This window comes from Rhagoletis pomonella, unplaced genomic scaffold, assembly GCF_013731165.1.
Source record: "Rhagoletis pomonella isolate Grant_MI unplaced genomic scaffold, Rhpom_1.0 Rhpom_scaffold_00006, whole genome shotgun sequence".
Lineage (NCBI taxonomy): Eukaryota > Metazoa > Arthropoda > Insecta > Diptera > Tephritidae > Rhagoletis > Rhagoletis pomonella.
The window spans coordinates 65,826,970-65,836,349 of NW_023458560.1; the positions used below are offsets into that span (position 1 = coordinate 65,826,970).

At 32.4% G+C, this 9,380-nt stretch overlaps 2 protein-coding genes across 7 annotated transcripts in view; both read left to right on the forward strand.

Annotated features, from left to right (window-relative positions):
• The window catches only part of LOC118741116 (mediator of RNA polymerase II transcription subunit 15-like), a 117,154-nt gene extending 108,316 nt beyond the window's left edge, over nt 1-8,838 (forward strand). For all 5 annotated transcript variants that reach the window (XM_036472950.1, XM_036472953.1, XM_036472948.1 and 2 more), the window contains 2 exons: nt 8,008-8,161; nt 8,220-8,838. In XM_036472950.1, coding sequence (XP_036328843.1) covers nt 8,008-8,161; nt 8,220-8,374 — 309 coding nt within the window. In that variant the 3' untranslated portion in view covers nt 8,375-8,838. The remainder of the gene's footprint in view (nt 1-8,007; nt 8,162-8,219) is intronic.
• On the forward strand, nt 3,439-6,386 carry LOC118741118. Of its 2 annotated transcripts, none has more exons than XM_036472955.1 (4): nt 3,439-3,595; nt 5,734-5,846; nt 5,960-6,031; nt 6,110-6,386. In XM_036472955.1, the coding sequence occupies exons 2-4, from the start codon at nt 5,777-5,779 to the stop codon at nt 6,310-6,312; spliced, it is 345 nt and encodes a 114-aa protein (XP_036328848.1). In that variant the 5' UTR covers nt 3,439-3,595; nt 5,734-5,776; the 3' UTR covers nt 6,313-6,386. The 2 variants fall into 2 exon arrangements, with proteins under 2 accessions (XP_036328848.1, XP_036328847.1); XM_036472954.1 differs by having other exon boundaries at nt 5,751-5,846.
• Nucleotides 8,839-9,380: the final 542 nt, after the last annotated feature.

Sequence of the window (9,380 nt, forward strand, 5' to 3'; positions counted from 1 at the left end):
ATGCGGAGGTGGTAATAGTTGATTACCATTGGCCACAGTGCCTACCCTGCAAAAATCGTTGGATCATGTAGTCTATTTGTGGTAAATTGGAGTACTTACAAAAGTGTTCCTCTGTCATGCTGTAGCGGACCAACTCGTGTCTCTGCGCCAGCTTATTGTTTGTTATCCGATCACTGCTCGTGTTTTAATGAAATGTGATTGAAGTTGAGCGTTTGAAAGGCTGTAGCTGAACGTGTAGAGATGCTCGCTGTTAGTTCTTAGCTCCCAGCATGTTCGGGTTCGAATGCTGTCAGAGGCAACATGTAATTTTTAATTTTTGTCTTGGTTTTTATTAATTTCGAAAAAGCATTTGAGAAGTGAAGAACAAAAGCGTGTACAAACGAAAAAATATAACAACAATGCCATTTTTAATATGTTGGAGTAGTTTTGTGCTACTCTGATGTAATGCAGGGATGGAGTATATGGTCCTGCCCTAGGACATCGCAATGTTAATTGGACCATATTTTTAATATGAATTGTGGTTAATTTTGGAGTTCTCCTTGGTCCTTAGGGAGTACTCTTTACACGCATGCATGGAGTAGTCGGGATTTTTGCAGGGTACCCATTACTTTTTGGTCCAATAAATATTTTTTTTATATACATACATGCAAACATACTGGTCTCCCCTCTCGCTGAGTTATTCAAGCTGGTTATTTTTTATCAATTCATAATTTTTTTCTGCAGGGTATGCTCTAGTATGCGTTCGCATGTTGGTATGTAAATCACTCATGCATACAAGGAATTCGCTTACTCACCAAAGGCCACCAATCCTACACCACACACACCGCACTCACCATGGGCGAGCGACCCACCATCATCATCACTAACTAACAAGAATGCCATTGCATTTAAATTACGAGTCCCTCCTTCACAGCTGTTAGTGTTTTGCTGCTGCTGCTGCTCTGGTTGTTGTTATTTCTGCCGCTGTGTGGTCGCTTGCGTTTGCATTAACGCTTTTGTGGTTCTGTTGTTATTTGCTTTAGGTATTTAGCTTTTTGTTGCTTATGGGCGTGCAAATGTTTGTGGCTGTTTTTATTGCACAAATGCTGATGTAAAGATAAATATGTACAAATTAATTTTTACTCTTTATGTACAAATGTACTTCTGTACTTGCATGCATATGTATGTATGTATGTATATGCATACGAACATATCTGAAAAAATGTATGTATGTATGTATGTTTCTACACAGTTCAATAACCACCCTGCAGCGGGTTCGGAGACAATTGTCGCTTTCGTACTAGTTACATTACTAGTTCCAATATCATATTATGCTCCAGGTAGTAATAAATCGAGCTATTGGCTACATGTTGCTCCTTCTAAAGATTATTGGACGTTTTAATATGATAATGCTCCCTTATTACATAAATGAATTTGTTATTTGTCATTTAAATACAAATAAATAATTTTGAATACTTATTCATGTTCTCTTTCGCATATTCGCAGTGAGATAGCCAGTGTGACCACCACGCAAATATCGGACTGAAAAGTACCAAAATAAAGCAATACATGACTACTCCTTTTCTACATAACTACTACTTTTTAAATTTTTTGGGTTTATATATATCAACGGTAGGCAAACGCGGCTCTTAGAGCCAAACGCGGCTCTTTGAGCCAAACGCGGCCCTTTGCTTAGCAAAGTGCGGCTCTTTGTACTTTCTCTTTGCTTAGAACATTTTGGCTCTTTTTACTTTTTAAAATACATCTTTCTTTGCTGGACATTCTTTTCCATTGTGTTGTTTTTTTATGTTAATCCTTTTATATATTCATATGCAAATTGATTATTAGAGCCCAATTCTGTATCGGTGACAAACAACTTTTTACTGACAAATTTTAACTTTTTCATGTATTTTTCCGTAAAAAACACTGTGAAAAGAATTTGTCACTGATACAGAATAAAGCCGTTAATGTTCTTTACCGATATGATGGCACATTTGCAAAACTTGAATTTGTCTCTACAAGGAGAGAATAAAAATATTTTTGACTAGGTCTTTTTATTCATGATTTAAAAAGTATAATTTCATCATTTTCCATGGCTTGAAAAAATATTGCACATGATTTAAAAGTAGATTTTGAAAAAAGATTTGCCGATTTGAAATTATTTAAATGTACGTTTGCATACTTTATAAACCCTTTTTATGTAAAAGTAGGTTCACATATAAATATTATCTCAATCAAAGCTCGTTTTTAATCACCCCGTTTACACAGATTATTAGCCGTCAAATTTGTTGTGCTTGTTATTCTCACATCTCATGGAAATCTTATGTTTCTTCTCTGTGCCACCGTGATCTCTTTTTTCTGCTATATTAAGCATTTGAAATATATTTTAACTTTATATTTTATTAAAAATACCTTTACAAACCTCGTTTCCTTTTTTTTGAAATTTGTATAAGCTTTGAAACTTTTATTTATGTGGTATCTGATATAGATCGACCCATATTTTAAATGGAAACTATTAACAATAAATAAATAAAGATAAGTATCCAACAGCATCATTTGAATTTTGCTGCTATTATTTTGAACGCCACTTTATATATATACATATATATATATATTAGTATTATACTATTATTATTATTTTAATTAAGGAATTTATAAATTTGAATACACTAATAGCATACTATCATTAAAAAGTACAAATTTAGTACACTGATGCAAAACGGTCACCCTGGAGAAAGGGGAATAAAATGGAAAGATGAAACATGAAGCAAGACCAATAACAAGAAAATCAAAGTTTGCCATGAAACTAAGGCTTTCTGCTCATTGGTCGTCCAATCATAGTTGAGTCATAGTTATCGTCATGAAGCAACGATTGCATGACGATTACACTTCTGCACACTTGGTCGTGATATTTCAATTCATTTGGCGCCTAAAAATTCACTTGGAGCTGGTATTTTCTGTTTTTTTTGGTTGATATTTTCGCGAAATATTTACAAAAACCTGCAATTTTTTAAATATAGACTGTGCTGCAACATTTCTAGACGTAATTTTCCAGTAATATCTCTTCTTTTCTTTTCCTGGAATGTGTTTTGTGTATGCACACAGAGACTTAATACAATTTCGTCATATTTTATAGTTAAAACGCTCATATTTATTAAATTTTAATGCAATTATCCACTTTTTAATAATTTCCACAGATTTTATGCAAAAAAATACTAATTTTTATACAATTTTAATGCAAATATTAACTTTTTCACTAATTTTCCCCCATAAAATGTAAACAAACAATGCGTGCACAACGATTAGCAAACGACAGTGCCGTACTTATCCGTTTCTGCATCTTCTACGATTTGCCGATAACTAGCCGATAACGACAAGTGTGCAGATCTCCTTTGAAATGCATGTGCTCGGCTCAAAATTTCAGGGCGAGACGATAACGCAACTATGATTGGACGACAAGTGTGCAGATAGCCTAACGGGAAATGCTGCTGCGCCGAACGTCGATTTTCGTTTGTTTTGCTCAAATTAGAAGTTTTCGCGACGTAATAAGCTGCACATTTGTTAATAAAAGCATTTGCTATTAAAAATTAAAGTAATTGAAAGCTAAAGAGTGCAGGTAAATCAATTAAAAAATTAACGTTTAAGGAAAAGTGATTGCTGTACTAAAAAAGGAGTTTGAATAAAAATCCGTAATTGCATGCAAATTAAAGTGTTTGAAAAATCAAAAACAAATAACATAAATAAAATATAAAAGTGCAATTATGAGCAATAGTGGCAAAAGGCAATTGAGACGTGCGATCAAAAATGAAAAAGTTAAATATCTTGAAAAATTTTGTGAAATTGAAAAAATAGTGAGAAATGGGGGCTTGGAAGACAGAGCAGGTACGAGTGATAGCGGTGCGCAAAGTCCTCTGCAGATGCTGAATACCCATGAAGTTGAAAATGTTTGGCGATTTGTCGAGGAAGAGCCCCTTAGCATAAACGAAAAACTAAGGAATTGGTTTTTAAATTATAGACCCAGTAGGGAATGTGTCCGTAGTTTGGTAAATATATTAAGGGAAGAGGGATTAAACGTCCAAAATATTGGTGATATCGCTCCTAAAACGAAGCCGAATATTTTAAAACTGGCAGGCGGCGCATATTTGCATATGGGTATTTCTAACCAAGTAAAAAAATTAGCACATTCAATTGAACATTGCAAGAAATTGACCATTGACATTAACGTCGATGGTGTCCCTTTGTTCAAGAGCTCTAAAGCTCAATTGTGGCCAATTTTAATTAGGATTAACAATATCAAAAATTGTCCAATATTTCCCGTGGGTGTTTTTCTCGGCTACAGTAAGCCCAGTAGCTGTGATGAGTTTCTGAAACCCTTTGTATCTGAACTGGGTTCACTGCTGGAGTCAGGATTTCCATGTAAAAAAACCTTCATTGAAATTGCCGTAAGGGCTATAGTTTGCGATGCTCCGGCGCGAGCATTCATAAGTGGCACCCCCGGCCATACTTCTAGTCACGGGTGCTCAAAGTGTACACAGGTAGGTAGAAAAATAGACAGAGTGCTTACTTATAGCTCAGAATCAGGTACACTTATCTCGAATAATGATTTCTTACAAAGAAAACATCCGAACCCGGAAATCTCCATTCGAACAAATTAATGTTTTAGTGATCAAACAAATCCCTCTCGATTGCATGCACCTCATTGACTTGGACGTTACTAGGAAATTTTTAGTTCGCCTAGTTAACAAAAAGATAAAATTCAAAGTGAATTCGCATCAGTTGAAAAATATTTCCCACCGGTTATTGCCATTACGAGGTAATATTCCTAAGGAGTTTATACGCAAGCCCAGAAGTTTGGATGACATTAATTATTGGAAGGCTACAGAGTTTCGACTGTTTGCTTTGTATACAGGCGTCAGCGTGTTAAAAAACAATGTGCACGAGGATGTGTATTATTGTTTTTTATTGCTTCATTGCGCATACAGACTAATGTGTAGTCCAAAGCAGGTCCTTTCAAATCTAGACAATGCACAGTCAATGCTCAACTTATTTGTGAAAAATTTTGCCATAATTTTTGGTGAAAACAGCTTATCGTACAATGTTCATAATTTGTTGCATTTAAAGCAAACGATAGAGTATGTCGGAAATCCTACGGAGAATTCGGCATATGCATTTGAGAACTATCTGCAAACTCTCAAAAAAAGTGTTAAGAAGCCAAGGCAAATTCTAAAACAAATTTATAACAAAGTGGAGCAAGATAGTTTAGATGTAGCATACCCAGCAGATGGATTTCATGTTATAGGCCGGTTTCCGTCCTACATTTTCCATGGCTACATTTTAAGCCACAAGAAAAATTATAACATATGTTATGTTAAAGATTACAACCCTGTGTACATAGTTTCAGTTATCGAAGGGTGCGGCATTCTTGGGCGTAGATTTTTGAAACTTAGTAGCTTTTACGTTGAACCAATAAATTCAATTACTTTAGGTATATATTTAACTGATACAGAGAACTTAGGAGAAGACGAAACATTTCCTTTTGAACATTTGAGAAGCAAAGCCATTGGAATCATACATGGTGAACAACTTCTAATTATGCCAATGCTGCATAGCTGCCACTAATTGCAAATTAAACACATGCTTATAAATAAACACTTACCTTAATAACTTTTTTATGATTTAACTAATTAACAACATGATTTAAAAAAATATATAAAAATAATAAATACAAACACACATACATACTTATTAATGAAGTATATCCATCTGGTCAGAGTACACATAATTTTACAATATACTCATGTACAAATCCAAGATGAGCGATCCATCCAAAAAGAAAAGTATATATAAAAGTAATACCGATTTTCAAGGTAAGTAGATGTGGAATGGTTTGAACAAATCCAGTATTTTTTATTGTATCTTATTAAGTGACCATCACTGTATCGTATTTTAAAAATAATTTAAAGTATTTCTAACTCCACAGGCGTGCGATTTGCTTGCGGGAGTTTGGAACCCAAAATTGATAACCTCGAAACTGAACTTAAAGTATTGCAGGGTATGATTATATTTATAATTGTTTTTCATAATTTGCATAGATCAGTAAATATAAAATATATTTTTGCGTATCTTTTAGATCAACTAAAATATGTTTTGGAGGTTCTGGCGCAACAAACGGTTTTATTAAAAAACATGACGCGCCAACATATTAACGATCAAACAGTTGCTGATAAATTCCCAATAACTAGCGAGGAGCAGCTTTTAAAAATTAACGACGAAATTACTTCGGAAAATAAGCTTGCCTATATACGTATTCGTTATAATTTTAATAACAATTAAATGGAGTTGTATTATGCAAAATTGACCGTTTAATGATTAAATACTATTATTTGCACATTTTTAATTATTAATAATTAATTACTTTCAAAAAAGAAAATTAATTAATTAATTAGCTAATTTTAATAACATGATTATTTCTGTGGTCATAAGCAATAATCGTCTAAGTCGAAAAACCTGGATTCGAGAAAAAACGCTTTAACGATTTGGATTGTAATGTTAACCTTATGGGGAAACCAAAATATTTTCGTCTATAACCTTTTAAAAAGCCTAGCTAACGAGATGGGAGTTTCACATACATATGGAATAGTAGTTGCAGAAAACGATAGTATATATAACTCAATTCATTCCTAAGTCGACTTAGGCGGTTATTGCTTATGACCACAGATTTTATTATTTTTGATTATTTTCAATTAAATTTGAATTTTTTTAATTACATGATTAATATCTGTGTTCGTATGGAAAAGTAGCTTATGTCTAAAGGCTGGCTTTAGTATAAATCGGCATTCGCAGCATACGATTGCGAATAACTCACTGGCGCTGAACCGTTGAACAACTTTTGGCAAATAAACGTGCAAGAAATAGTTCCGATACTAGCAAGTCAATATTCTTACCAAGTTTCATCAAAAAATTCTTTGCCGTTTAAAGAATAAAGGGAATGCCGCATTATACTAAAGCCAGCCTTTCGACATAAGCTACTTTTCCATACGAACACAGATATAATTATTTTCAATTATTTTTGGTTTTTGTTTTCAATTTTATTATTTATTTCAACGTGTGAATAATACATTGCAACGCAGTTAATGTACATATGATGAGAATCAATACAGTAATGTAAGATAAATGCACAAGGAGAATAACAAAAACGCGGTCAATATGCATACCTATGTCTATTTGTAAGATCTGTTCCTATGTGTCCTCTTCTTCTTCTTTCTGAAAGTATTAATCAAGGCAAATTCATATAAGACAGTGTTGATAGAACAGCTGCTTTAATTCGCCTCGGTACACATATGTAAAAACTTCTTATGTGTTAGTGTAGTTTTTGTTTTCGTACTACCGCTACCACCTTATATGAATTCGCCTTGATATTAGTGAATAGCAAAGACAGTTGACAATGTTTATAAGAATTCATTTCTTACTTGTAAACTACAGTACAAGTATTTACTCGTACAGTGAATTTGGTCTTAGTTATTTAATACTAACTTATAAAGATTTGCCTACCAAACACAGCTTTATCTATTTGGAAAAATAATTAAAAATAATCAAATAATTAAAAACAATCAAATATTTAAAAATAATCAAAAAATTAATGGCAATTAGTCATGATTATTTTTGATTATTTTTAATTATAATTAATTATTAATTGCTACAAGAAAATTAAAGTAATCATTAAAATTAAAAAATGCGAAAAAATAATGATTTACTAATTAATTTAACAGCTCTGAATCCATTTAACTTTAGTATAAAACAGTACAAGTTTGAAGAGGCTAAAAATTCTATATTTTTATAAAAAAAAATCACGAGACCAATTTAATGATAAATACATATTGTGAATATCGAAAAAATACCACTGTTCAATTTCAACTGTCTCACTGTGCGTATTATTCTTTTTTCTCGAGTTTGGGATTATATGAGATATAATTGTTAATAAAATTTGACCGAAGATATAAATGTGTACAATATTTTCCAATCCAACAGGTTGTAGCTATGAAAAGCCTCCTTCAAAATGGTGGAGTAGTAAAAAACCTTAAAAATATTTTGAGCACAGCCATTACTGCAGACTACAACTTATATGGAATACATGGCAAGAAGAGCCTTAAAGACGTCTCAAATTTTTATGCTGCTCTGAAGGGTTAGTAATCAATAAGCACCATTTTGTATAATTCATAACGACTCTTTATTCTATGTAGCATCTATTGTGGCCCCAGCAGGAAAAAGTGTGGAAGATCAGCTGCGTCACGCCATTCAAAATCAAAAAAAAAAGATACTTCAAGTCCTTAGCAACAGCCAAGAGCGATTAGTGTTTCTAATATTTTTATGCAGTTTTATTGGGTTTTTGTTTTGATAGTGCATTTTGAATTCCCGGCACATAATTTAATATCCAAGTTAATTTAATATTTCGATTATAAAAATATTGTTATCAGCGGTTCGCGTTTGAAAGGAAATCAAAAATATGTAAAATATGTAATGTAATATTTTAATATCACAAAGGTACTTCAAGTGCTTATCATTAGCGAAGACCGATTAGTGTTTGTAATACTTTTTTACAACTTCATTAACTGATTTTTTTATAGTGCATTTTGAATTCCCGGCACATAATTTAATATCCAAGTTAATTTAAAATTTCGATTATAAAAATATTGTTATCAGCGGTTCGCATTTGAAAGGAAATCAAAAATCCATGTTACTCAAAGTTTCAAACTCTGTAACAAAGTTACAATTTGAATAATAACGCATGTATTTCATATTAAAAAAAATGAGCAACATCGTCAGCAAAACGAAATTATAAAAATTAACGAGAATTTGTAGGAACTTAAAACTTGCATGTTTTCAAACTAAAACTGCATACCCCAAAATTTTTTAAGAAATTCTTAATAAAAAGTTTGAAATTTCAATGAATATTTGACGAATTTTTGTAAATTTGTCACGAAGTTTGAAATTTTTGAGTTATATGGATTTTGTTGTACTAGGAACTATATTAAAAAAAAAATCAATGAAATTTAAAAAAATTACTGTAGGATTTCCACTGACACCCACTGTAATCATTTTCCGTTCATTTTTAAAATGTTCTGGTTTGAATACAATGGTTTTTGCTTCTCCTGTAAATTAATATATTGTAGAAATATCGACTTTTTATTAATTTTATTTAATAAACACAAGGAAAAAGCAATTCATTTTTTTACCTGGTACAATAAATGCTGGCACTGGTACCAGCATGATGGTTCTTTTACTGGTTATGTGTTACTACTACCAATACTAGGGAAAAGTTAATAAGCGGGAGTCAATTATCATCCCTAGCACACTAGTTTCGGTACTGGAACCAGGATGGTGGTCCTTTTACTGGTTACAAG

Excerpts from the sequence above, each read along its gene's own strand:
- LOC118741118 (XM_036472955.1), top strand. The coding sequence starts at position 5,777 with ATGTACAAATCCAAGATGAGCGATCCATCCAAAAAGAAAAGTATATAT. Across the intron at positions 5,847-5,959 it reads AAGTAATACCGATTTTCAAG|GCGTGCGATTTGCTTGCGGG; the intron begins GTAAGTAGATGT and ends CTAACTCCACAG. Across the intron at positions 6,032-6,109 it reads TGAACTTAAAGTATTGCAGG|ATCAACTAAAATATGTTTTG; the intron begins GTATGATTATAT and ends CGTATCTTTTAG.